The sequence below is a fragment of the Takifugu flavidus genome, chromosome 1 (genome assembly GCF_003711565.1).
Source record: "Takifugu flavidus isolate HTHZ2018 chromosome 1, ASM371156v2, whole genome shotgun sequence".
NCBI lineage: Eukaryota > Metazoa > Chordata > Actinopteri > Tetraodontiformes > Tetraodontidae > Takifugu > Takifugu flavidus.
The window spans coordinates 684,169-711,663 of record NC_079520.1 but is presented as its reverse complement, the minus strand read 5'-3'; the positions used below and the strand labels follow the sequence as shown (position 1 = coordinate 711,663).

General features: G+C 53.3%; 3 protein-coding genes across 3 annotated transcripts in view; 1 reads left to right on the top strand and 2 right to left on the bottom strand.

Moving 5' to 3' along the window:
• The window catches only part of LOC130537373 (homeobox protein engrailed-1-B-like), a 2,740-nt gene extending 324 nt beyond the window's left edge, over positions 1–2,416 (bottom strand). Inside the window, 3 exon segments of the mRNA XM_057054163.1 lie at positions 1–435; positions 1,628–1,786; positions 1,789–2,416. The exon segment at positions 1–435 is cut by the window's left edge and continues 324 nt beyond it. Coding sequence (XP_056910143.1) covers positions 116–435; positions 1,628–1,786; positions 1,789–2,161 — 852 coding nt within the window. The 5' untranslated portion in view covers positions 2,162–2,416 and the 3' untranslated portion in view covers positions 1–115.
• Positions 2,417–7,288: 4,872 nt separating this feature from the next.
• marco (macrophage receptor with collagenous structure) lies at positions 7,289–12,520 on the top strand. Its single transcript, XM_057043191.1, has 11 exons — positions 7,289–7,456; positions 9,167–9,378; positions 9,529–9,646; positions 9,823–9,876; positions 10,096–10,140; positions 10,516–10,584; positions 10,665–10,709; positions 10,775–10,873; positions 10,962–11,039; positions 11,951–12,118; positions 12,213–12,520. Exons 1-11 carry the CDS (start codon positions 7,348–7,350, stop codon positions 12,341–12,343), a joined length of 1,128 nt encoding a protein of 375 aa, XP_056899171.1. The 5' UTR covers positions 7,289–7,347; the 3' UTR covers positions 12,344–12,520.
• Positions 12,521–24,724: 12,204 nt separating this feature from the next.
• LOC130537387 (complement C1q-like protein 2) lies at positions 24,725–26,181 on the bottom strand. Its single transcript, XM_057054189.1, is given in 3 exon segments — positions 24,725–25,186; positions 25,465–25,714; positions 25,716–26,181. Coding segments are annotated over 3 exon segments (765 nt in total). The 5' UTR covers positions 26,051–26,181; the 3' UTR covers positions 24,725–25,006.
• Between the last annotated feature and the right edge of the window lie 1,314 nt (positions 26,182–27,495).

Below are 27,495 nucleotides of genomic sequence, written 5' to 3'. Positions count from 1 at the left end.
GAGGAGGAGGAGGAATCTCGCTTTAGTTACACTTGATGTATTTACAGTGAGGAGTCCGAGGGAGCGCGGCGCTCCGGGTCGGCCCGGGTCGGCCCGGTTCGGCCGGTTCTGGCCGTCAGTCGCTGTCCTCCTTGTCCTCCTGGATGGTGGTGGTGGAGTGGTTGTACAGTCCCTGCGCCATCAGCTGCAGCGCCAGGCCGTTCTTGAAGCCGCTGGCCTTCTTGATCTTGGCGCGTTTGTTCTGGAACCAGATCTTGATCTGCGACTCGTTCAGGTTGAGCTCCTGGGCCAGAACCTGGCGCCGCTGCTCCGTGATGTACCGGTTCACCTGGAACTCGGTCTTCAGGCGCTGCAGCTGCTCGGCGGTGAAGGCCGTGCGCGGCCGCTTGTCCTCTTTGCCGCTTTTCGACTTCTTGATTTTCCGTGTCCGTGGACCTGCAGTAAGAACCAAACGAACCACGACCGGACATAAATATACAGCGCAGAACCGGCCACGACCGGGCCCCCAGAACCCAACAGAACCTTCAGTGAAAATGACAAAGTTCTCCACAGATTTTCACACGCGTGAATATTCCAATATTAAAGCGGTTCGATTGATCGCAACTGCAATTACGCGATTATTACTAAAATTACCGGACGTGTCTAATTGAAAACATGTCAAATATTACTAACAGTAACAATATAAAATATGAATATAACAGACGATTAAAAATCATCAACCCGGGAAATTTATAGTTGCTTTTTTAAAGCTAAAAATATTTTGTGTTGGTGGAATAAAACTCAATTTAATTTTTATACCGGCTTTTTTTAACACCCAATATTATACGGTGCAAGTTATTATTATTATTATTATTATTATTATTACTATTATTACTATTATTACTATTATTATTATTATCATCGCTATTGTTGTTATTATTATTATTGTTGTTGTATTATTATTGTTAAAACTGTAAGAATAACACAAGGTACAAAATATTTTCTATCTTCTACAAAAACAATTTTGTCTTCAATGTTTAGATCATTTTATATATGGTATATAAGTTTGATATCTGTAATAATAATAATAATAATAATAATAATAGTAATCATATAATAATAATAATAGTAATAATAATATTAACGATAATAGTAATAATAATAATAGTAATGATAATAACAACAATAGTAATAATAATAATAATAGTAATGATAATAACAACAATAGTAATAATAATAGTAATAATCGTAATAATAATATTAACGATAATAGTAATAATAGTAGTTATAATAATTAGCAGCAGTAATATTAGCATTATTATTGCTGTTGCTCTACAGACATTCACTTTAAGCTGTTTCAATTAAACGAACATTTGAAATAAACCGATTTCAGAAGAATGAAAACATTCGAATTTCTTTCACAGGAATATAAACCAAACAAAAATGTAAATCAAATCATCTATAATGTCTTTGCTTTTAAAAAGACATTTTGATTTAATTTTGCTGATTTAATTATTTGGAAAAAATGGATCATTTAATATAAAATCTATTGGCAACACAACAGATTTGCTTATTCCTAGATTTGCTTATTCCTACATTTGCTTATTCCCGTTGTTCGTCCTCGGGCATCAGGAAACTCGGGTCTTACCAGATGAGGGCCTGTCCGAGTAGCGGGTGCAGTAGACCCAGGCCGGCCACAGCATCGGCTGGTTTTCCGGGGTGGTGGTGCCGGTTCCGTTCAGAACCACCAGTGAGGAGTTGCTGTTCTCCGCCGCGGCCGCCGTCCTCTCCTCGGCTTTAACCCCCCGCTGCTGGGGACGGCGGCCGCGGACCCTCCTCCGCCGCTGCCCTGACCCTTCCTGGGACTCGCCAAGGAGGCGGCGGAGGAGGAGCTGTCGGTGCTACAGTTCGAGTCCTGGGACGCGGTGGCCGGGTCGGTCGGCCTGCTGACAGCCGGGTGCACGCGCTCCCGGCCGCCGGAGCTGTGCGCCCTCTCCCGCGCGCAGAGTTCTTTCCTACAGCCAAAGTCTGGCCGTAAAATGTTGTCGATGAAAAAGTTGGTGGTCCTGTGAGCCTGTTGGGCGACTTGAAGCGGCAGGATGGGCGGCGAGGGCAGGCTGGGAGCCGGGGAGACGCTCTCGGGCTCGCTGCTGTCGGAGCTGTTCAGGTCCCGCTGCTCCATCCCCGCGGCTGAGAACAACGAGTGTGCGCCCGCTCCGATCCCCCTCCTGTGGCCCGCTCTTTGTATCCCCAAATCTGACAGCAGGAAGCACTAAAACATAGTTATTTTCTCTCCGGAAGGTTGCTGGATGCTGTAATTATTTGCAAACTGTGGACATTCTCGTGCGTAAAGGTGCTCCCGTGCGTCATGGTCGGTGACGGACTCAGACTAGCAGCACGATCACACACTGCGCGCCGTATGACAGCTTCACACACACACACACACACAACACACACACACACACACACACACACACACACACACACACACGCGCGCGCGCGAATGAGAGCCAGAACACAGTGGACCAATCACAGGCCAGGACACTTTTGGACATGAGTTGACGATGTCCAATAATGTCACGCGTCTCTGAGCCCGAAGAAGAGCTGAGAAACCAAACAAGAGATTATCACTGATACACACACACACACACACACACACACACACACACACACACACACACACACATTTTTGCGTAAATTACCGAAACTCGTTCTTAAATTTTTAATGCAAAAATCTTAATGAATCTCCTTGTTGAGCATCTGTGGTGTCACTATCAGGAGGAGGAGGAGGAGGAGGAGGAGGAGGAGGAGGAGGAAGGCGCTCTTGTTTTAGCCAAACAACTGTGCACCTCCGCCCTCCTCAGGTTTGACGCACCGTCTCCACCTTCTTATCCCTGCGAGTGCGTGAGAGTGTGATAATTGATCGGTTTTAATTAGGCTGCCTCGCGCCTGACGTCCATCAGCTGCTGCGGACACAGGCGCCGCTGTCAGCGCGGCCCGCGCGCCTCTTCATCACCTTCATCACGGCCGCGGGATGAATGGAGGCGCAACAAAACGGGAGATAAGCAGATATTTACCGCGCAGCCGCCCGCGGCCTCGTGGAAGGTGAGTGGGCTTTAATGGCCACTGACGTCATCCAACGCCTTCATTTTATTCACTTTCAAATGAATTTTAATGTGAAGATCCGAAGAGTTTTATTAGGTTTCCTGACGTCAGACTGCTGTTTCAGCAATTCAGCCCGACATTTCCCTGGTCTGAAGACAATGAGGCCACATTCACACTGTGTGCGTGTGCGTGCGCGCGCGCGCGCGTGCGATCAATGACCAAATAGGCTCCGATAATTTAACTGAGATAAATACACACATGAGAAATTGTTACTGATTTGACATCTATCTCTTTCTCGCACGCACACGCACACGCACACTTGTGTGAGGCTGCTCAATGGCGCCGAATCGAACCGAGAAAACACAATGACCAAAAATGGAAAAATGTGTTTTTATTGTCTGTTTTGTTCAACGTTTGTTGATCATTTGGATGCGTCACACAGGCGACTCACTGTCGTGATTGAACAGGTGTCTCTCTGTTGTGTGACAACAACAATCGGACTTTCAACAACAAAATCCAACAAATGAACAAAAGTCTTCCGAACTTTGATGAACCTGCATCATTTAAATATGAACGTTCGTCTTTACGTTTGAACTGTGGCGCAGCGACACCCAGCGGCGAGCGGAGGAACAGGCGATCTCAAAATAATCCGACTGTGCACAAACGCACCTTTAAACGGTCATTGAAGAAACGGATGCGATGGAGAAGGTCGAGGATGAAACTAACCTGAGGTAGGTGGTGGGGGGGGGGGGGGGGGGGGGCTACCTGTGTGACCTGGGATCCGCCTGCTGGGACACAGAACATCTCCTTCCTGCTGGGGAGCACCTGCACGGTCCACATGTCTGCAGCTGATGTTCTGTGGACCTGTGCTGGTGGACAGGAGCTCTGCTGAGTGCTGAGCCACCATCAATGTGGCCTCCGTGTCGGCTCAGGAGGCTTCGGGATGATGCTGATCATAAAGCAGGAGGGTTCATCTTTCATCAGGTGGAGAGAGGAGCACCTGATCCTGCAGATATGCACCTGTGTATTAACCTGTGGTCCTGAACTGTCGTCTGTCTACCAGACCTCACGGGGTGGCCTCGGGCACCCTGCAGCCGGTGCCGAGCATGTGGACCCGGCGATGGTGGCAGGAGGTTCGGCCCAGAGGTGACAGGGTGACCTGTGCTTTTTCCACCTGTGTTTTGGTTGCAAGGCTCCGCGTGCATCCGGGAAACGCCGAAGGCAGCGCTCAGTAGCAGCCATGGGCGTTGGTGAACAAGAGGAGCTGCTTTTGGTCAAGGACTTCCTGTCTGGTGGACGGCTCCAGCTGACTCGGACCTCCAGGTGACTTGGACCTCCAGGTGACTCGGACCTCCAGGTGACTTGGACCTCCAGGTGACTCCGACCTCCAGGTGACTTGGACCTCCAGGTGACTCGGACCTCCAGCTGACTCGGACCTCCAGGTGACTCGGACCTCCAGGTGACTCGGACCTCCAGGTGACTCGGACCTCCAGGTGACTCCGACCTCCAGGTGACTCGGACCTCCAGGTGACTCGGACCTCTCGTCCAGAGGCCCAGAGCTGAGCACCACTTATGGGTCTACTATTGGAACGGAATTCTATTTGGCACCAGGTCTGTGACTGGACACAGCGAAAGCCTCATCGCAGTCCCCAATAGGAGCAGATCTTCTACGGGTGGATGTTGCTCACCGCCGTCTGATTGATCCGGTGTCTTTTGCCACATTTCCGAGCCAGAAAGGTGGATCTGGGCCCTTAACTCACACTAAAATCTTGGATTCGTCTCCAGGTCTGGTGAGGGCCGAGGTGGTAGACTTCCCTCATGTGGTCCACATCCTGCAGCCATCTTAGGGGGCCCTTGGGCCACGGCAGGCTGATGACCGTATCGACTGGACTCCTGAGCGGATCGACTGGACTCCTGAGCGGATCGACTGGACTCCTGAGCGGATCGACTGGACTCCTGAGCGGATCGACTGGACTCCTGAGCGGATCAGGCATTTGTTGAAGCTCAGTCTGCCTGGGCGAGTGCGGTGCTTCTGGCACATCCTGCACCGTGGGTATCCACGGCTTTCACGGCCGATGCCTCGGTGGTGGAGCGGTGCGTGGCAACTGCGGGACGACGAGCAAAAGTACAGCGTTTCGGGAGTTGGTGGTGTTGCACCTGGCTGGGCGCCACTTCCTTTACTTGCTGGAGGGTCTACGCCGACCAAGAACGGTGGACATTTGCTATGGCCAAGGGAACTGAGCCATGGTCCGCTCCACAGCCGCCCCACGTCGGGGCCGTCTCAGCGTTTATGACGGACATTCGCCACACGGCGAGGAAGGCCGATTGTCTGTCCCGGGCCTGCGGGCCCGTTGTCCCTCAGAGGGGATGTTTCAGCCATGGCTGCTGACCAGCCCGTGGAGCTCCAACACCTGGCACTTAAGACCAGTGGTACAGCCCTAAAGCGGTGGTACCAGAAGGTGGTCCTACACTCCTTTGCAACGTTTCCATGACACCAGGTGTCGGTGAAGCTGGATGGGTCCAGGTTTGTTTCACCTGGTCCATGTAAGGAGGTCAGAGAACGATCAGCTGCCTCTGTGGCCTGTCGGCCTGTAAGGTGCACCAGCACCCCAGGGTGCCCCTCTAGCGAGACACTACGTGCATGTGGACCTGCTGGGCCCTTTACCCCCTCAGAGGGTTTTATACACCTGCTGACTGTGGTACATGGAGCCACCAGGTGGTTAGAGGCAGTTCCTTTGTCCTCTACGACATCCGCGTGTTTTGGCTTTCCTTGTGCCGTCCCCTCTGACAGGGGACCCCAGCTGGTTTTGGAGCTCTGGTCAGTGCTGGTGAGGTCCCTGGGTACACAGGTTCACTGCACTCCTGCGTACAACATTATCACAGGCTGCGCTCTCGGGTGGTCTCTCCTTCGCCTTGGGTGATGCTCGGTCTATGTTTAGCCCCTAGCAAGGACCTGGAAGCTTCTGCAGGGTTGGTTTTCAGGCAGCCCCTCATGTTCCGGGACAGTTTTTTGGCAGAGACCTCTGCCTCCTTTTACTTTCCTGTTGCCTTTTCTCCCCAAATCTGCTCTCACTCCGACTCCGGTCCACCACTGAATGGCCCACTCAGGGTGTTGGAGAGGCTCCAAGAGTTTCAGGTGTGATATGTGGGTTGTAGGAAACGTAGAACTCTGGATAGGCTTAAGCCGCCACATTTGGTGGCCTACGAGGTTCTGGAACCAGCCTAGGTCCCCCATCGGGGGGCCCTCCTTACAAGGCTCCTAATGTGTCTCCTCATCTTGTGTGTCCAGATTTGCAGAGTTTGAAACCTGCAACCTTTGGATGAGGATCAGGCTGATCAGCCTCTGGTGAGGGACTGACCTTTGCCCCCGGTTTCCCTCTGGATGTCCGGGGGGCTGTGTGGGGAGCAGGCGGGTATCCCTCACCCAGGAGGATTATGGGTTGGGGCGTGTTCAGCACTCTTTGGTTTGCCTGGTTTCTGGTTTTGACCTTCATAAAGAGAACGAACAAAAAACCCCGTCTTTCTTCATCCGTCACATTTTTTAAAGTATCTAGCAGAAAAACATTTCCACATAAACGAGAAAGAGCTTTTGTAATGTGGGGGCGTGTCTAAGACCTGGGGCGTGTCTAAGGCCTGGGGGCGTGTCTAAGACCTGGGGGCGGGTCAAACTGTTGCTGCTGTTGTGGTTCCGCCCTCATGAGACCCAACATGAGGCGGGTTGTTCAAATCAGCCTGGAGAAATCTGGAGCATCTTGAGACACATTTCTTGACTCCTGCTGCTCCTTAAACATTGAAAAAGCAGAACACCTGAGTCCTGAGACGGATCCACAGCTGAGGAAACACCTGAGCAGGTACCAAGCCGTCACGGAGACAGGAGCCACTATCAGGAGGTGGAGACACCTGTGTCACGCTGGTCCTCCATCATCACTGAGGCCTCCACGCAGGTGTGGCTCCGCCTGCATCTACCAGTGTTTACAGCTCCAAACAAATCACCTCTGCTTTACTTTTACACCAGTTAATTACGTTTGGTATCTTTGGATTTTTACCATTTTGGATGTTGATAAAACCCTTGAATTAGTTGTCAAAGTGTAAAAATGGTTAAATGTTTGAGCAGGAACTTCCTCCTCTCTGACTTTCGACCTCCTCAGCAACATGTCACACCCAGTTCCTCTTCTCAGCCCAGCTTCTGTTGCAACCAGCTGAAGACGCTCCTATAAAGCTGCTGCAGCAGGAAGTGGAGGCGACGGACGCTGGACCGCAGACATGGAGACGTCGGTGGACCGTATGGGGGGACGAATGTCCTCCACTCACACTAACCCCCTGTTTGACCTGTCTGACAGCAGCACGGACCTGAGCAGCTTCCAGCCGAGCAGTAAGTAGAACCAGCATGAACTAAACATGTCATCACAGTGTCTGATCTTCATCATTAACCCTCTCTGTCCAGTATAACCAGTCATTAACCCTCTCTGTCCCAGTATAACCAGTCATTGACCCCCTCTGTCCCAGTATAACCAGTCATTAACCCCCTCTGTCCCAGTATAACCAGTCATTGACCCCCTCTGTCCCAGTATATAACCAGTCATTAACCCCCTCTGTCCCAGTATAACCAGTCATTAACCCTCTCTGTCCCAGTATAACCAGTCATTGACCCTCTCTGTCCCAGTATAACCAGTCATTGACCCCCTCTGTCCCAGTATAACCAGTCATTAACCCTCTCTTTCCCAGTATAACCAGTCATTGACCCCCTCTGTCCCAGTATAACCAGTCATTAACCCTCTCTGTCCCAGTATAACCAGTCATTAACCCTCTCTGTCCAGTATAACCAGTCATTGACCCCCTCTGTCCCAGTATAACCAGTCATTAACCTCTCTATCCCAGTATAACCAGTCATTAACCCTCTCTGTCCCAGTATAACCAGTCATTGACCTCTCTGTCCCAGTATAACCAGTCATTAACCCTCTCTGTCCCAGTATAACCAGTCATTAACCCTCTCTGTCCCAGTAAACCAGTCATTGACCCCCTCTGTCCCAGTATAACCAGTCATTAACCCTCTCTGTCCAGTATAACCAGTCATTAACCCTCTCTGTCCCAGTATAACCAGTCATTGACCCCTTCTGTCCCAGTATAACCAGTCATTAACCCTCTCTGTCCCAGTATAACCAGTCATTAACCCTCTCTGTCCAGTATAACCAGTCATTGACCCCTCTGTCCCAGTATAACCAGTCATTAACCCTCTCTGTCCCAGTATAACCAGTCATTGACCCCCTCTGCCCCAGTATAACCAGTCATTAACCCTCTCTATCCCAGTATAACCAGTCATTAACCCTCTCTGTCCCAGTGTAACCAGTCATTGACCCTCTCTGTCCCAGTATAACCAGTCATTAACCCTCTCTTCCCAGTATAACCAGTCATTGACCCTCTCTGTCCCAGTGTAACCAGTCATTAACCCTCTCTGTCCAGTATAACCAGTCATTAACCCTCTCTGTCCCAGTATAACCAGTCATTGACCTCTCTGTCCCAGTGTAACCAGTCATTAACCCTCTCTGTCCCAGTTATAACCAGTCATTGACCCTCTCTGTCCCAGTGTAACCAGTCATTAACCCTCTCTGTCCAGTATAACCAGTCATAACCCTCTCTGTCCCAGTATAAACAGTCATTAACCCTCTCTGTCCCAGTATAACCAGTCATTGACCCTCTCTGTCCCAGTGTAACCAGTCATTACCCTCTCTGTCCCAGTATGACCAGTCATTAACCCTCTCTTTCCCAGTATAACCAGTCATTGACCCCCTCTGTCCCAGTGTAACCAGTCATTACCCTCTCTGTCCCAGTATAACCAGTCATTGACCCTCTCTGTCCCAGTGTAACCAGTCATTAACCCCCTCTGTCCCAGTATAACCAGTCATTAACCCTCTCTGTCCCAGTGTAACCAGTCATTGACCCTCTCTGTCCCAGTATAACCAGTCATTAACCCTCTCTGTCCCAGTATAACCAGTCATTAACCCTCTCTGTCCAGTATAACCAGTCATTAACCCCTCTGTCCCAGTATAACCAGTCTTTAACCCCTCTGTCCCAGTGTAACCAGTCTGTCCGCCCTCCTTGTCCCAGTGTAACCAGTTCAGACCTGGGCTGTCTCTTCTCTCCCCAGTGGTCACACTGGAGGCGTTGCTCCTCAAACCTTCGTCCCAGATGTTGACATCTGTCCCTCCGAGTGAGGACGTCCTGCAGGTCCTCGTGCAGAACACCAGTGAGGAGAGCAGAACCTTGAGGGCTCAGCTGTGGACTCTGCACTCACAGGTTCTTCTGCTCAGGTTTCTGATCCATAACTGGATGCTAACGCTGTTAGCTGTTAGCTTGCTGACAGGCTCTCTGGTCGGAGCAGAAAAGTCTGATTCTGATGGTTCGCTGCACAAGCTAAAGTTGCGGGTGTGATTGTCATGGCAACAGGTTCAGAACCTGTGTGGCGACGGGGGCCGGTTGGGCCAGATGAGGTCTGACCTGATCCAGCTCAACGTCACGAACCGAAACCTGGAGAACAAACTGGCAAACCTGAGCCGGACCTCAGGTATGGACCCGCATGCTAACATTAGCTCGCATTAGCAAGCCACTATTGTAGCTAATAAAGATAACCTTTGTTGTCAGTCAGTGATGAGCTAAAAGCTGAACTGTAGCTAATGGCTAAGCTAATGTGACGGTGTAAATCCATCAGTGTCTCTTTTCTGTTGTGTCCTGGTCCTCCAGGTAAAGACGGGCAGCCGGGCCCTCCAGGCCCACCTGGAGAGAGGGGTATTCCAGGTGAGGCCCACTTCAACAACTAGAGAACCCAAACAGGAAGTCTGTTTTCGGTTTAAGAGGGGGAATAATTCATTCATGGATTAACTGTGGGCGGAGTTATCGCCACAGTAGCCGTTGCCATAGTAACCCAATGTTTCTGTTGCAGTCAGTTTGATGGTGATGGTTGATTACTCTCCAGATGTTCAGACCATCAGCAGGTTTCTTCTCATTTGTCTCCAGGTAGTCCTGGACTGAAGGGGGACCCAGGCCCAAACGGAGAACCAGGTCAGCCTGACTTTGATTCCAGAATCGTTCTTCAAATGTTTCATTTCAGGAAGAAAAAGGAAGAAGTCCAGTGTGAAGGGGGAGGGGCTTGTCAGGACCGCTGCCCCGGGCCCCCAGGGGTGCTCCAGATGTTTAGCCTTCCCCGAGGTGTCTCCAGAGTGGAATCTTGTGACCTGAGCCTCAGCGTTCAGTCACACCATCTCACCTCTGCTTTCACTTCTGGTTTATGAAATTCTTCGGTTTCTCTTCCTCCTGGAGCTTCTGCTCAAGGCCGGAAGTCGGGCTGACTCGCTGCTTTTCCACCATCAGTTCACAAGCGTTCTTTAAGAATAAAACCCAAAACATCAGCAGTTCCTCATCTGCCTCACAATTCAGGTCCTGCGGGACCACCCGGAGATCTGGGGCCTGGAGCCAAGGGTGAGAAAGGAGAGGCCGGGACAGCAGGTGACACCCGTCAAACCTGGTCAGAGGTCAGAGGTCAGAGGTGAAACTGTGGTGGACTAAAACTGTGGCTGTGATCTCAGGTGCTGCGGGACAGAAAGGTGATGCAGGAAGTCCTGGTGAAAAAGGTACCTGCAGGGGAGGAAGACCACCGCTCATCCTGGCAGAACCTAACGCTTGTCTGCTTCACCAGGTTCTCAGGGTGCTCCTGGTGCTCCTGGTCAGAAAGGGAACTCTGGTCCTCAAGGACTGGCAGGTCCTGCTGGACTTCCAGGCTTCAACGGGTCTCAGGGTGAGTCCGAGGAAGTTCAGTCACATCTGCTCTGCTTTGTTTAACACATCACATAATACTTATTGGTCTTTGTTTTTAACACCACCAGGACCACCTGGACCACCAGGACCACCTGGACCACCCGGACCACCTGGACCACCTGGACCTAAAGGACAAAGTGAAAACTGTAAAGTACATTTGAACATAGACATCGCCCCCTGCTGGTTCAGAGTAGGAGGTTCCAGCAGATTCTGGTCCCAGTGGCAGTTAGCGTTAACGTTAGCAGCTACTTCAGGACCCTTCATTACCCCCCCAAACTAAAGTGGTAGAGGGGGGGGGGGGAGGGAGGGGGGAGAGAGGGGAGAGGGAGGGAGACCAAGGGGGAGAGAGGGGGGAGAGAGGGAGAGCGAGAGGGAGACCAAGGGGGGAGAGAGGGGGGGGAAAGGGAGGGAGACCAAGGGGGAGAGAGAGGGAGGGAGACCAAGGGGGGAGAGAGGGGAGGGAGGGGGGAGAGGGAGGGAGACCAAGGGGGAGAGAGGGAGAGAGAGAGAGAGAGGGAGAGAGAGAGGGAGACCAAGGGGGGAGAGAGGGGGGAAAGGGAGGGAGACCAAGGGGGGAGAGAGGGAGGGAGAGAGGGAGAGAGGGGGGGGAGAGGGAGGGAGACCAAGGGGGGAGAGAGGGAGGAGAGAGGAGAGAGAGGGGGGAGAGGGAGGGAGACCAAGGGGGGAGAGAGGGAGGGAGAGAGGGAGAGAGGGGGGAGAGGGAGGGAGACCAAGGGGGAGAGAGGGGGGAGAGGGAGGGGGACCAAGGGGGAGAGAGGGGGGAGAGGGAGGGAGACCAGGGGGAGAGAGGGGGGAGAGGGAGGGAGACCAAGGGGGAGAGAGGGGGGAGAGGGAGGGAGACCAGGGGGAGAGAGGGGGGAAAGGGAGGGAGACCAAGGGGGGAGAGAGGGGGGAGAGGGAGGGAGACAGAGAGGGAGGGGGGAGAGAGAGAGGGGAGGGAAATGTTTCTGAGGCCACGCCCACAGGAAGTGTTGAGCTCTTGATTTGAAGCATTTCCACTGTCCCATGCTGACCAGTACTTCCCCCCCCCCCCCAGCCAAAGTGCGCCTGGTCCCTGGACCTTCCAGAGGTCGTGTGGAGGTAAAGAACAACGGCGTTTGGGGGACAGTGTGTGACGACAACTTTGACATCATTGATGGAAAAGTGATCTGTAAGATGTTGGGCTTCAGCACCGCCTCCACCGTCTTCACCACCAGCAACCCTGGTGAGAACGGCGCCACCGCCGCCGCCGCCGCCGCACAATAACATCAACGATTGTAGCGATCGATTTGATCCCATGTGATGCTTCACTGGAACAGGAACTGGGGAGATCTGGCTGGACGAGCTGCGGTGCCTCGGATCAGAGACGGACATCTTTGACTGTCGACATGCCGGAATTGGACTCAACAACTGTGCCCACAGTGAGGACGCTGGCGTCCAGTGTGTTTGACCTGGGCAGGACTGAGCCTGTGGACCCAAGACACACGAGCATCACTGCTGGGAACAGTCACAATCACCAATTAGAACCAGCTTCATGTATCTTTTAGTGTAGGACAACGTCTGTAACGGGACTCACGTCTGAGTCGGACAGTCCCCTCGAATAAATGCAATTACTCCGCTGCCTTGACCTGCGTTTCTTATTGTGTGGCAGCAGGGGGTCCCCTCATCTGTCCTCATCTGTCCCCTCATCTGTCCCCTCATCTGTCCTCATCTGTCCCCTCATCTGTCCTCTCATCCGTCCCCTCATCTGTCCCCTCATCTGTCCTCATCTGTCCCCTCATCTGTCCTCTCATCTGTCCCCTCATCTGTCCCCTCATCTGTCCTCTCATCTGTCCTTCATCTGTCCTCTCATCTGTCCCCTCATCTGTCCCCTCATCTGTCCTCTCATCTGTCCTCTCATCTGTCCTCTCATCTGTCCTCTCATCGGTCCTCTCATCTGTCCTCTCATCTGTCCTCTCATCTGTCCTCTCATCTGTCCCCTCATCTGTCCTCTCATCTGTCCTCATCTGTCCCCTCATCTGTCCCCTCATCTGTCCTCATCTGTCCCCTCATCTGTCCTCATCTGTCCCTCATCTGTCCCCTCATCTGACCTCATCTGTCCCCTCATATGTCCCCTCATCTGTCCTCATCTGTCCCCTCATCTGTCCTCATCTGTCCCCTCATCTGTCCTCATATGTCCTCTCATCTGTCCCTCATCTGTCCCTCATCTGTCCTCATCTGTCCCCTCATCTGTCCCCTCATCTGTCCCCTCATCTGTCCTCTCATCTGTCCCCTCATCTGTCCCTCATCTGTCCTCATCTGTCCCCTCATCTGTCCCCTCATCTGTCTCTCATCTGTCCCCTCATCTGTCCTCTCATCTGTCCTCATCTGTCCCCTCATCTGTCCCCTCATCTGTCCCCTCATCTGTCCTCTCATCTGTCCTCTCATCTGTCCCCTCATCTGTCCCCTCATCTGTCCTCATCGGTCCCCTCATCTGTCCCCTCATCTGTCCCCTCATCTGTCCTCATCTGTCCCTCATCTGTCCCCTCATCTGTCCCCTCATCTGTCCTCTCATCTGTCCTCATCTGTCCTCGCCCAGTTTTGAGGGGTGTTTCTGACGTCCCCCACCTGAGGAGGTTCTGGCAGTCACGTCTGCATCTCAGCTCTCAGTTGTCTCTCAGACTGACAAATGACCTTTGACCTGTGCCCCACCTTGAACCTTGCTCCAACCTTGAGTCGACCCGTTGGGACGCCAGCTGGCGCCTGCTGGTGTCTCTCACGTCCCTCACGCTGTCTCAGGTCTCCAGCTCTCAGCAGGAGGTGGACCGTGATGGATGAGGTGTCACCGGGAAGCTGCAGCGGCTCGGCAGGACCGTCCGGCCGGCTGCTGTGTTGCTGCTAAGGCGTTAGCTTGGCCAGCACACGCCACCACAGCAGCAGGAGCCTGCGGCGTTCTGACGGCAGCTCGGAGAAAAGAGCAAAGTAAAAGCAGTGAGAACGTGCCGCCGGGTCAGAAGGTTCCACACCAAACTGTCATGATGAGCTTCAGGCAGAGGCAGCAGTCAACAAACAGTCGGTAAAGACTCAATGAAAGGTGACAGCAGCACATCGGTGACCTTCTGCCATCTAAAATCACCTGATGTCGGAGTTCCAGAGGTACCCTCAGCAGCGTTATTGTTGCTCGTTGCCATAGCAACTGTATTAAAACCATCATTGACGAAGAGAAAAGAAATGTAGTCAAGGCTAATGCTAAGTTAGCTGGAATGCTAAGCTGGAAGCCATTCCTCATCAGAACAGACCTCCACCATCAGAACAGACCCTCACCATCAGAACAGACCCCCATCATCAGAACAGACCCCCAGCATCAGAACAGACCCCCAGCATCAGAACAGACCCGCACCTTCAGAACAGACCCCCAGCATCAGAACAGACCCCCAGCATCAGAACAGACCCCCACCATCAGAACAGACCCTCACCTTCAGAACAGACCCCCAGCATCAGAACAGACCCTCACCATCAGAACAGACCCTCACCTTCAGAACAGACCCCCAGCATCAGAACAGACCCCCATCATCAGAACAGACCCCCAGCATCAGAACAGACCCCCATCATCAGAACAGACCCCTCTCATCCGTCCTCTCATCGGTCCTCTCATCTGTCCTCTCATCCGTCCTCTCATCCGTCCTCTCATCGGTCCTCTCATCTGTCCTCTCATCGGTCCTCCCATCGTCCTCTCATCGGTCCTCTCATCTGTCCCCTCATCTGTCCTCTCATCTGTCCTCTCATCTGTCCTCTCATCGGTTCTCTCATCTGTCCTCTCATCGGTCCTCTCATCTGTCCTCTCATCGGTCCTCTCATCTGTCCTCCCATCTGTCCTCTCATCTGTCCCCTCATCTGTCCCCTCATCCGTCCCCTCATCCGTCCTCTCATCTGTCCCCTCATCTGTCCTCCCATCTGTCCTCTCATCTGTCCTCTCATCTGTCCCTCATCTGTCCCCTCAGCTGTCCCCTCATCCGTCCCCTCATCTGTCCTCTCATCTGTCCTCTCATCTGTCCTCTCATCGGTCCTCTCATCTGTCCCCTCATCTGTCCCCATCATCTGTCCCCTCATCTGTCCTCTCATCTGTCCCCTCATCTGTCCCCTCATCCGTCCCCTCATCTGTCCTCCCATGTGTCCTCTCATCTGTCCTCTCATCGGTCCTCTCATCTGTCCTCTCATCGGTCCTCTCATCTGTCCTCTCATCGGTCCTCCCATCTGTCCTCTCATCTGTCCTCTCATCTGTCCCCTCATCTGTCCCCTATCTGTCCCCTCATCTGTCCCCTCATCCGTCCCTCATCCGTCCTCTCATCCGTCCTCTCATCGGTCCTCTCATCTGTCCTCTCATCGGTCCTCCCATCTGTCCTCTCATCGGTCCTCTCATCTGTCCCCTCATCTGTCCCCTCATCTGTCCTCTCATCTGTCCTCTCATCTGTCCTCTCATCGGTTCTCTCATCTGTCCTCTCATCTGTCCTCTCATCTGTCCTCTCATCGGTCCTCTCATCTGTCCTCTCATCGGTCCTCTCATCTGTCCTCTCATCTGTCCTCTCATCGGTCCTCTCATCTGTCCTTTCATCTGTCCTCTCATCGGTCCTCTCATCTGTCCTCTCATCTGTCCTCTCATCGGTCCTCTCATCTGTCCTCTCATCTGTCCTCTCATTGGTCCTCTCATCTGTCCTCTCATCTGTCCTCTCATCTGTCCCCTCATCCATCCTCTCATCCGTCTCTCATCTGTCCCTCATCTGTCCCTCATCTGTCCCTCATCTGTCCTCCCATCTGTCCTCTCATCGGTCCTCTCATCTGTCCCTCATCTGTCCTCCCATCTGTCCTCTCATCGGTCCTCTCATCGGTCCTCTCATCTGTCCTCTCATCGGTCCTCTCATCGGTCCTCTCATCTGTCCTCCCATCTGTCCTCTCATCGGTCCTCTCATCTGTCCTCTCATCTGTCCTCGCCCAGTTTTGAGGGGTGTTTCTGACGTCCCCCACCTGAGGAGGTTCTGGCAGTCACGTCAGCATCTCAGCTCTCAGTTTGTCTCTCAGACTGACAAATGACCTTTGACCTGTGCCCCACCTTGAACCTTGCTCCAACCTTGAGTCGACCCGTTGGGACGCCAGCTGGCGCCTGCTGGTGTCTCTCATGTCCCTCACGCTGTCTCAGGTCTCCAGCTCTCAGCAGGAGGTGGACCGTGATGGATGAGGTGTCACCGGGAAGCTGCAGCGGCTCGGCAGGACCGTCCAGCCGGCTGCTGTTGTTGCTGCTAAGGCGTTAGCTTGGCCAGCACACGCCACCACAGCAGCAGGAGCCTGCGGCGCTCTGACGGCAGATCGGAGAAAAGAGCAAAGTAAAAGCAGTGAGAACGTGCCGCCGGGTCAGAAGGTTCCACACCAAACTGTCATGATGAGCTTCAGGCAGAGGCAGCAGTCAACAAACAGTCGGTAAAGACTCAATGAAAGGTGACAGCAGCACATCGGTGACCTTCTGCCATCTAAAATCACCTGATGTCGGAGTTCCAGAGGTACCCTCAGCAGCGTTATTGTTGCTCGTTGCCATAGCAACTGTATTAAAACCATCATTGACGAAGAGAAAAGAAATTTAGTCATTTTTCTCTGAGTTCTGACAAGCTTTGTCAAGGCTAATGCTAAGTTAGCTGGAATGCTAAGCTGGAAGCCATTCCTCATCAGAACAGACCCCCAGCATCAGAACAGACCCCCAGCATCAGAACAGACCCTCACCATCAGAACAGACCCTCACCATCAGAACAGACCCCCAGCATCAGAACAGACCCTCACCATCAGAACAGACCCCCAGCATCAGAACAGACCCTCACCATCAGAACAGACCCTCACCATCAGAACAGACCCTCACCTTCAGAACAGACCCTCACCATCAGAACAGACCCCCATCATCAGAACAGACCCTCACCATCAGAACAGACCCCCACCATCAGAACAGACCCCCACCATCAGAACAGACCCTCACCATCAGAACAGACCCTCACTATCATAACAGACCCCCAGCATCAGAACAGACCCCCACCATCAGAACAGACCCCCAGCATCAGAACAGACCCTAACCTTCAGAACAGACCCTCACCATCAGAACAGACCCTCACCTTCAGAACAGACCCCCATCATCAGAACAGACCCTCTCTATCAGAACAGGCCCTCACCATCAGAACAGACCTTAATCATCAGAACAGACCCTAACTTCAGAACAGACCCTCACTATCATAACAGACCCCCAGCATCAGAACAGACCCCAGCATCAGAACAGACCCTCACCTTCAGAACAGACCCTCACCTTCAGAACAGACCCTCACCATCAGAACAGACCCTCACCATCAGAACAGACCCTCACCTTCAGAACAGACCCTGTCAGTCAGCCTCTTCCTGAGCTGTGCAGCATTCAGCAGCACATTCATCAGGGCAATTAGCAGAACTCCAACAAGTATCCAATTTAATCCCAAAGTGGCAGCGTGTCAAGCCGCCATGGCCTGACCTCTGACCCCTGTCGTACCTGCTCCCATTATATTCAAACGGAAAATCAAATGTTTCCGAGGCTCATTAGAGGCTTCATCATCATGCAGCGTGCAGCCGCTAACCTTTGAGTGAAGCCCTGCGGGAGGGGCCGGTCTCATTCATATACAACACATGCCAGAGACGGTGCGAAAGGGCAACTAAACAGAACTGTGGCGGCGGGCGGTGCAAGGGGGCGGAGCTTCAGCGCTCTTTAGCGCTCCTGCCAACAAACTCTGACCGTGCTCGTCAACAGCCTGATTAAAAGTCCTGGACAGGAGGACAGAGTTCAGATGAACCAAGATCCAACGCTGCTGTGCTTCTGGGGGACCGTGTGGATCCGTGTTGGAGGACTTCCAGGACTTTGTCCAGAACCACCGGTCTTATTGTCCCGTTTGTGTCGGTTCCCTTCACCGACTGGCTTCACATCCGCTGACGTCAGCAAGGCGCCACGAGCCGCCCGCCTCTCACCAGAGAATGATGGGAAAGTCCTGTCCGGTCTGCGGTGTCCCGGGGGCGGCCGGACTCCGTGATGGATTTCCAGGTCTCCGCTGCAGCCTCATTACGAATCGCCGCCATGAATAGAGATGTGACACGTCCCAGAAAGACAGCCGTGCATTATGGCTGATTCACCGCCACCTCCGTTTAAATCAACTTGGAAGAAGCGGCAAACGGCAGCATAACTCAGCCACAATGGCCCCCAGCCTCCAAATGTGACACCACAGGGAGGTCAGGAGGAAGTGGAGAGCCCTGAGGAGCAGATATCGTACAGACGGCCGCTGATGGAAATGTCTTTTTTATACGGTGGCTAAATCATAAGTCTGTATTTACCCGGGCTGCCACAGTGGGGAGAGCTGCAGGGGGCGTCATGGAGATGAGGACTTTTTAATCAGGACCAGCCTCATCCAGGCTGGAGCAGATGAGATTCAGCTCATCCAGGAGCAGCAGCAGCAGATACCATCAGTCAACCGGAGGAGCACATTAGTCGTTATTGTCTTAGTTTAATGAAATTCACTTTAGGCGCTGAACGTTTCCACCCCTCCCAGGAAAGTCAAAACCTTCTATCGCTTGCTGTTCTAATGCTCCTCTGTTCTCTTGTGCTCCTCACCTGTCCTCTTCCTCGGGGGTCTCAGCAGCTTTGGACCTTTGCTCTGCAGAAGTTGGGGCTGCAGTTAGCATTAGCGCTGGCTAACACTGGAGTCAGCCACCTTCTCTTTCTTCTTCTGTGGTAAAGCTTGAAAGGTTAGGAGCTTCTGAGGCCATCAGGACTGATCTGTCTCTGCTGGGTTCTGCTGACGGGTGGACAAAACATGGGAGGTGTTCTGGTAGCGGGGGGAGCTGCCAGGACACCTCCAGAGACCTGCCGGGGTACCCAAACGCTCACATAGGGTGGACCTGCCTGCACCCGTGTCCTGCTGACAGCGACATTTCTGTCACATGACAGAATCCACGACCTTTGTCAGGTCATCAGAACACTGAAAACGATATTGTCAAAAAGTAACGAGGTGCCAACACGGATTCATGTTTGCGTGATGTCATCATGATGTCAGCAGCGGATTCATGACATCATGATGGAGCGTTACAACAAAGGAGATTTACCTGGTCGAATATTCAGGGCTGACTGATGATGACGATGACGAAGAAGAAGAAGAAGAAGATGGTGATGATGGTGATGATGGTGAGCTTCTGAATGAAGGTGTCGGGGGTCGGTGGGCGCCCAGAGGTGCAGGTAGATAACACCTGAGCGCCCTCGGACACAATACTTAATAAAACATACATGAGCCCCTTTGAATAGAGAGAAATGTCAGCGATACAAAAGCTGCTGACGTCACTGAGCCGACGCCGACTCGTGTCCAACCGCTGCTCCGACTCGTGTCCAGCCGCTGCTCCGACTCGTGTCCAACCGCTGCTCCGACTCGTGTCCAGCCGCTGCTCCGACTCGTGTCCAGCCGCTGCTCCGACTCGTGTCCAGCCGCTGCTCCGACTCGTGTCCAACCGCTGCTCCGACTCGTGTCCAACCGCTGCTCCGACTCGTGTCCAGCCGCTGCTCCGACTCGTGTCCAACCGCTGCTCTGACTGGTGTCCAGCCGCTGCTCCGACTCGTGTCCAACCGCTGCTCCGACTCGTGTCCAGCCGTGCTCCGACTCGTGTCCAGCCGCTGCTCCGACTCGTGTCCAGCCGCTGCTCCGACTGGTGTCCAGCCGCTGCTCCGACTGGTGTCCAACCGCTGCTCCGACTCGTGTCCAGCCGCTGCTCCGACTCGTGTCCAGCTGCTGCTCCGACTGGTGTCCAACCGCTGCTCCGACTCGTGTCCAACCGCTGCTCCGACTCGTGTCCAGCCGCTGCTCCGACTGGTGTCCAGCCGCTGCTCCGACTGGTGTCCAACCGCTGCTCCGACTGGTGTCCAACCGCTACTCCGACTGGTGTCCAGCTGCTGCTCCGACTCGTGTCCAGTTCTTCTGGACCAGCAGCATTGGAGCAGCTATGAAGGAGTGAGGTGGTACGACATGGTAATTACATGTTTGTTGGTTCCACCCTGAGCAACAGAAAACAAAGGACCACAGCAGAACCTCTGAGGCCAGACAGGAAGTGTCTGTTGTGTGTGTTGTGTGTTGTGTCTGTTGTGTGTGTTGTGTCTGTTGTGCGCCCCCTAGAGGAGGTTGACTGTTGCACGCTCGTGTTCCAGACGGGACGCAGCGTCAGTCAACCAAAAACAAGCTAAAAACAGAAATGTCGCTGTCAGTTGCTCCGGTTCAGACCTGAGCTGAGGAACAGCGAGTCATTAGCATGCATGAGGGGGACACGTCCAGGTCAGCTGACCTCTGACCTCAGCGTGGTGACGCCTGGCGTCAAACGGAATGCAGAAACAGCCGAGGCGTGAGGGACGAGCGGGGACGAAGATTAGGACCGAGGAAGGAGGATGCTCGAGACGCTCCGCCAGACCATAATGAGACAAACATGATAAGAAGCTTAATGTGTGTTTACACACATACACACACACACACACATGCACACGCATGAATGTGTGTGTGTTAGTGTATGAGTGTGTGTGCGTGCGTGTGTGTGCGTGTGTGTGTTAGTGTGTGTGTTAGTGTGTGTTAGTGTGTGTGTGCGTGCATGTGTGTGTGCGTGTGCGTGCGTGTGTGTGTTAGTGTGTGTGTGTGAGTGTGTGTGTTAGTGTGTGTGTTAGTGTGTGTGTGCCTGCGTGTGTGTGAGTGTGTGTGTGTGTGCGTGTGTGCGTGTGCGTGTGTGTGTGCGTGTGTGCGTGTGTGTGTGAGTGCGTGTGTGTGTGCGTGTGTGTGGTGTGCGTGTGTGCGTGTGTGCGTGTGTGTGCGTGTGTGCGTCTGTGCGTGTGTGCGTGTGTGTGTGCGTGTGTGTGTGCGTGTGTGTGTGTGCGTGTGTGTGTGCGTGTGTGTGCGTGTGTGCGTCTGTGCGTGTGTGCGTGCGTGTGTGTGCGTGTGGGTGTGTGTGGTGTGTGTGTGTGCGTGTGTGTGTGAAATGATTCCTTTTTCACCTGAATTCCAACTTTTTGAACTCTAAACCAGTTGGTTGGTTCGTGGAACCATTAAAACCAGAAATGTTGAGGTGTCTCCATGGTAACGGCTCATCGTCCTGTGGTCCTGGATTGGTGTTGAACATCAGCCTTGGGGTCACCCAGGGGCGCCCCCTGCTGGAGGGCAGCGGTAGAGCACCTGCTCCTTCCTGTTCCGGTTGGACTGGTCAAATACAGCTAAACTATTGATCATGTGATCAGTCACATGACGACGGAGGGCTTGTTTGAGTGGAGTGATGTCAGAGAGGAGGCGGCTCCAGTTCTGGTTCTGGTAGGTGAGTCTGGTTCCGCCCCCTGCTGGGTTCTGTTAGCATGTTGCTGTTAGCGGAGACAGAACCGAACCTGCTGAACTGGGCCAGCGTCTCATCCTGGCTGCTGATTGATGCTGCTTCATGTGAGGATGTGCTGGGCGGCTCGTGGCCCGGCCAGACCTCAGGACGGGTCAGGGAGCGGGTTTAATCGGTCCCATGTGACCAGAGCCTGTTCTGTAGCACGACTGAACCTAAACATGAGGCAGAGGGTCGCCTGGCTGCGTGTTGCCACGGCAACTTAATCTGCAGGTACCATAAAAAATGCTCTGACAGAACTTTGTTTAAAGGTGTGAGAGCCTCTGATTGGCTGGTCATTAATATTGATGACCAAGTGTGACGGGAAAAAGAGCCGTCAGAGCTGTGAGGGTGACAGAGGGGTGACGGAGGACGGGGGAGGGTGACACTGCGGGTGTCACGGCAACGTCTGAGGTGTCCAAATAGAAACGCCGCCTGCAGCCCAGACCAGAACAGAACAGACCAGAACAGACCAGACCAGAACAGAGCAGAGCAGAGCAGAGCAGAGCAGAGCAGAGCAGAGCAGAGTGGGGCTCAGCTGTGGAGCTTCAGGGACAAAACGACTTTATCAGCAACACGGCCTCAAACGCTCAACGCCACCATGGAGGCGGGGGGGGGAGACGGGCTGGGCAGGGGGAGGAGGGGGGAGGTGGTGGAGGAGGAGGCATGGGAAGGTGGGGAGGAGGGAGGAGGAGGTGGAGGAAATAGGGGAGGGGGCAGGCATAGGAAGGAGGGGGGAGGGGGGAAGGGGGGGTATTAAGTGTATGTTATCTCATGAATTATTAAGTAGCCACAGGTGAACGTCCAATGATGGGGCGGAGCCACCCTGTAGCCCCTCCCACTGGCCCCACCAGATGCTCACAAGTGTTTCTCCTCCTCATGGCCCCCCAACAGAGCCTAACTCTAACCCGGTCCCCCACAGACGGGGGTTAAACCCCAACGTGACCACATGTTCTCAGGTCTCAGTTCCACTGGAGAATAAGCATCATTTAGCAATCATGCTAATCAGCACAATGCTAGTCGAGAGGGCAGAAGGGTGACGCCTCCTCTCTGTTGGGTTCACCCTCAGCGCCCCCTGGTGGAGCTCCACGCTCACACAAACTCTCTCCGAATAACCGATGACGACAAACCCACGAACAAGTCGGCGACCCGTCGGTACCGAGCCACAAAGGTGAAAGGTGCGCATGCTAGCGGTTCTGGAGGCCGTCCTGGTGCCCCGGTTCCTCCGTCCCCGTCCCGCAGGAGCAGATTGGACCCGTCTGTGCTGAAACGTTTCCTCTCTTCGCCCACAGACACACTTATTTTCAAACGTTTCCTCCTGTCAGAAGAAGTTAGCACTGAAGGCTTCGCCGCCAGTGACGCCGGCGCCCTGTTTGATTGGGAGGTGACAGGGAGCGTCTTGCTTCCTCTCAGAGGCGGCGTGCGGGGCCTCTGGCTCAGGTGTCAGTCGGGCATAAATCAGCCTCCCGCGGCCCCGGGGCCCCTCTGGGGGACGAGGAGTGAGAGATGGACACAGCAGATAGTGTTTCAGTCCAGCAGCCATTTTTGTGTGTGGCCATAAAACCTGTTGGCTCTCATTTAGCAGAGGTGCATTGTGGGACGGAGGCGGTAAAGCTGTGAGTGTGATGAAGTGCGACGGCTGCGGCTAACAGACGTTAGCTTTGATTCAGGTTCAGACGGAAGCAGCTTTTAAAGTGATTTATCATATTCCTGTTTTTAGCTGCTCTTCTGTCTGGATAGTCCATCGACAATAACACAGTAATAACACAGTAATAACACAGTAATAAACCTTCTGCTCTTTAATTTAACTTAAATGTGTGAAAATCTCAACAAAACCCATCAAATAATTCTGACTGAAACATAGAAAACAGGATCATTTATTAAAATCACCAACAGATACAGAGACAGAAACGTTCCTACAGTCTGAGTATACGGACGAGAATTCATACCAACAAAACTTTGTTTATGTAGTGTACACACACACACACACACACACACACACACACACACACACACACACACACACACACACACACACACACAGAGGATTAACATTATAGTCGTTATTTAAATGAAAACAAGTTCATTTCCTGATTATTATCTATTTGGAGCTGTTTATTCTCTGTCTAGAATGAGTCTGTCCTCATCTGTCCTCACCCGTCCTCATCTGTCCTCACCCGTCCTCACCCATCCTTATCTGTCCTCACCCGTCCTCATCTGTCCTCACCCGTCCTCACCCATCCTTATCTGTCCTCACCCGTCCTCATCTGTCCTCACCCGTCCTCACCCATCCTCATCTGTCCTCATCCATCCTCATCTGTCCTCATCCATCCTTATCTGTCCTCACCCGTCCTCATCTGTCCTCACCCGTCCTCACCCGTCCTCATCTGTCCTCATCCATCCTCATCTGTCCTCATCCATCCTTATCTGTCCTCATCCGTCCTCACCCATCCTCATCTGTCCTCACCCATCCTCACCCGTCCTCATCCATCCTCTCCCGTCCTCATCCTTCCTTATCTGTCCTCATCCATCCTCTCCCGTCCTCATCTGTCCTCACCCATCCTCATCCATCCTCTCCCGTCCTCATCTGTCCTCACCCATCCTCATCCATCCTCTCCCGTCCTCATCTGTCCTCACCCATCCTCATCCATCCTCTCCCGTCCTCACCCGTCCTCATCTGTCCTGAGACCCAGTTTTCTCTAAATTGTCACAGATTAAATACCAGAACTTTGTGTCCAGACACACATTTAATGTTGAGATGCTACATCGAACTCTTGAAAAGTGAAAGACTTCATTGGTCTGAGTGGACCTGCAGCTTCTTCTGCTGATACACATAATAGCTTAGCATGATGTTAGCATTCACAGGGACAAGCATGATGTTAGCATTCACAGCGACTAGCATGATGTTAGCATTCACAGCGACTAGCATGATGTTAGCATTCACAGTGACTAGCATGATTTTAGCATTCACAGCAACTAGCATGATGTTAGCATTCACAGTGACTAGCATGATTTTAGCATTCACAGCAACTAGCATGATGTTAGCATTCACAGGGATGTATCTAACGACACAAATTGTTCCCAATAAACTTCATCAGTTTGATTTACACTAAACACGCAACATAAATTCAGCGAGTTTGATCCCAATAGTTCCCCCCACCAGACCCCTTCCAGAACCCCCACCAGACCCCTTCCAGAACCCCCACCAGAACCCCCACCAGAACCCCCACCAGACCCTCTCCAGACCCCCTTCCAGAACCCCCACCAGAACCCCCACCAGACCTCTTCCAGACCCCCTTCCAGAACCCCCACCAGACCCCCTTCCAGACCCCCTTCCAGAACCCCCACCAGAACCCCTTCCAGAACCCCCACCAGAACCCCCACCAGACCCTCTTCCAGACCCCCCACCAGAACCCCTTCCAGAACCCCCACCAGACCCCCTGTGAGGAGTCTCAAGGAACGTCAAAGTGGACTGGACCCAGTTCTGCTGCAGGTCCAGAGCCGTTCAGAGCGAGGACAAGCTCCTCCTCTGTCTCAGCTGCACGGATCCATCAATCTGTCTTAGAATTATTGGGATTTTATCATCATTTCATCCAGAACAGCAAGTTTTTTTCTTTTCTTATGTGGAAAGTAGTGGAATGATCGGAAGGTAGAGTCAGAGGAACGACGAAGTCCTGGTCCAGCCGGCGTCCAGGTGTCCTCATCAGTCCGGGTACAGCAGGAACCCGGAGAAGGTGCTGTACTTGTTGTTGTTCCCGCCGTGGGCCTTGCCTCCATCCAGCTTCACGTAAATCTCATCTCCAGAGTCCAGATGGAGGACGACGCTGTTGCTGGCGTAGTCGTAGTTCTGGTCGGCGTCCTGAGCAATGGCGCTGGCCCGGACCTGCAACCACACCTCAGGGTTACCAGCTGGTACCAACAATCGGGTCTCTTCTCATTCTGCCCGGCCCCGCTCCGGGTCAGATTGGGTCAGAACTGTTTACTTAACTTTACTGGTCCGATACGGACAGAAGAGAAAACAGAATTATTACCAAGAGAATCGATTCTGATCATTTGTTGCTTTCAGTTTCTCCCATAAACTCTGATTCAACCTTTTATTCTACCGACTCACGCGCGTTAACCGGCTCGACACGCACGAGGCGCTGATGATTAAATGCGCACCTGCCCGTTCTTGCACAGGTCGGCCCACATGCTCGTGCCGTCCCCGCCGCGCATCAGCACGTGGTAGGTGAAGAAGTAAATCCCGGACACCTGGCACGTGAACTTGCCGGTGGTGGGGTCGTAGTGGTTCCCCAGGTTCGTCACGATGTCGTCGAACCGCAGCACTTCGTAGCCCTCGTGCGGGTTCTTCAGACCCACGTAGAACGCGATCTTCGCGCCACCGATGACAGAACTCTGCAGGTCGGTGCCGATTGTCGGCGCGCGCCGTGCCAACCACCGGCGAGTTCCTCGCCTTCCCCGCGTCCCCCCTGTCACCCGGCGGACCTCTTGGACCAGGTGGCCCGGGTTCGCCCGGTGGTCCCCGAGGCCCGGGTTTCCCTGGCCGACCCGGCTCGCCTTTGGTCCCATGGACAGAACTCGGGGACGGATTGGCGTTCAGATCCTGCAGGACCTCCAGAGCCGAGGCACTCGGCTTCGGGTTATACGGGTCACAGATCATCCGGCAGGTGCCCATCATCTCGTAGCGCGCGTCAGTCCTGGAGGTCTGGACCAGCAGGGGAATCGCGATGATGAGGGTCAGAACCATGATGATACCGACCACCGCAGCGACGGTTCTGTTCCTCTGCAGAGTCCGAGAGGCGAACGCGAAAAAGTCCGTCTTGTTTTTGGACGTAATGATGGAAGAGAGAGAGAGAGAGAGAGAGAGAGAGAGAGAGAGAGAGATGAGAGAGAGAGAGAGAGAGAGAGAGAGGAGAGAGAGAGAGAGAGAGAGGAGAGAGACAGAGAGAGAGAGAGAGAGGAGAGAGACAGAGAGAGAGAGTGTGTGAGAGAGAGAGAGAGAGTGAGGGAGAGAGAGAGTGAGGAGAGAGAGAGAGTGAGAGTGAGGGAGAGAGAGAGAGAGAGAGAGAGAGAGAGGTCTAAGGAGCCAGCCTGCGGGCTCTGGAGGGTCGTGCTGTCGGGACCAGGACGCGGCGACTCTCTGGGCGCTCACGCGCTCCCTGTGCGTTTTGTTGGTGCGCAACAGTGGGCTGGTGACGTCACAGGTCCGGGACGGAGCCTGTTGCAATTTGGATTGAGCGCGCGAGAATAATGATCCCATCATCATGTGCAGAATATAAATCTGTCTGTAGCCTCCAGAGAGCCGATCGGGCACAATCAGGTCCTGGTTCCGCTTTCATGTCTGCAGCCATGGAGACAAGAAAAGCCACGTTAGAGGTCCAGAAGTCCGGTTCAGCTCCAGTTTAACTCACAAAAGTCCAGTTCAGCTCCAGTTTAAGGCTCAGAGGTCCAGTTCAGCTCCAGTTTAAAGCCCAGAGGTCCAGTTCAGCTCCAGTTTAAGGCCCAGTGGTCCAGTTCAGCTCCAGTTTAAGGCCCAGCGGTCCAGTTCGGCTCCAGTTTAAGGCCCAGAGGTCCAGTTCAGCTCCAGTTTAAGGCCCAGAGGTCCAGTTCGGCTCCAGTTTAAGGCCCAGAGGTCCAGTTCGGCTCCAGTTTAAGCCCCAGCGGTCCAGTTCAGCTCCAGTTTAAGGCCCAGAGGTCCAGTTCGGCTCCAGTTTAAGGCCCAGAGGTCCAGTTCGGCTCCAGTTTAAAGCCCAGAGGTCCAGTTCGGCTCCAGTTTAAGGCCCAGAGGTCCAGTTCGGCTCCAGTTTAAGGCCCAGCGGTCCAGTTCGGCTCCAGTTTAACTCACAAAATTCCAGTTTGGCTCCAGTTTAAGGCCCAGAGGTCCAGTTCGGCTCCAGTTTAAGGCCCAGTGGTCCAGTTCGGCTCCAGTTTAAGGCCCAGTGGTCCGGTTCGGCTCCAGTTTAAGGCCCAGAGGTCCAGTTCGGCTCCAGTTTAAGGCCCAGAGGTCCAGTTCGGCTCCAGTTTAAGGCCCAGAGGTCCAGTTCGGCTCCAGTTTAAGCCCCAGAGGTCCAGTTCAGCTCCAGTTTAAGCCCCAGAGGTCCAGTTCAGCTCCAGTTTAAGGCCCAGAGGTCCGGTTCAGCTCCAGTTTAAGGCCCAGAGGTCCGGTTCGGCTCCAGTTTAAGGCCCAGAGGT

Bases quoted from the DNA above. Each gene is read 5' to 3' on its own strand.
- marco (XM_057043191.1), top strand. From the start codon at position 7,348: ATGGAGACGTCGGTGGACCGTATGGGGGGACGAATGTCCTCCACTCAC. The intron at 7,457-9,166 runs GTAAGTAGAACC...CAGTGTAACCAG, and splicing joins GAGCAGCTTCCAGCCGAGCA to TCTGTCCGCCCTCCTTGTCC. The intron at 10,141-10,515 runs GTCAGCCTGACT...CTCACAATTCAG, and splicing joins AGGCCCAAACGGAGAACCAG to GTCCTGCGGGACCACCCGGA.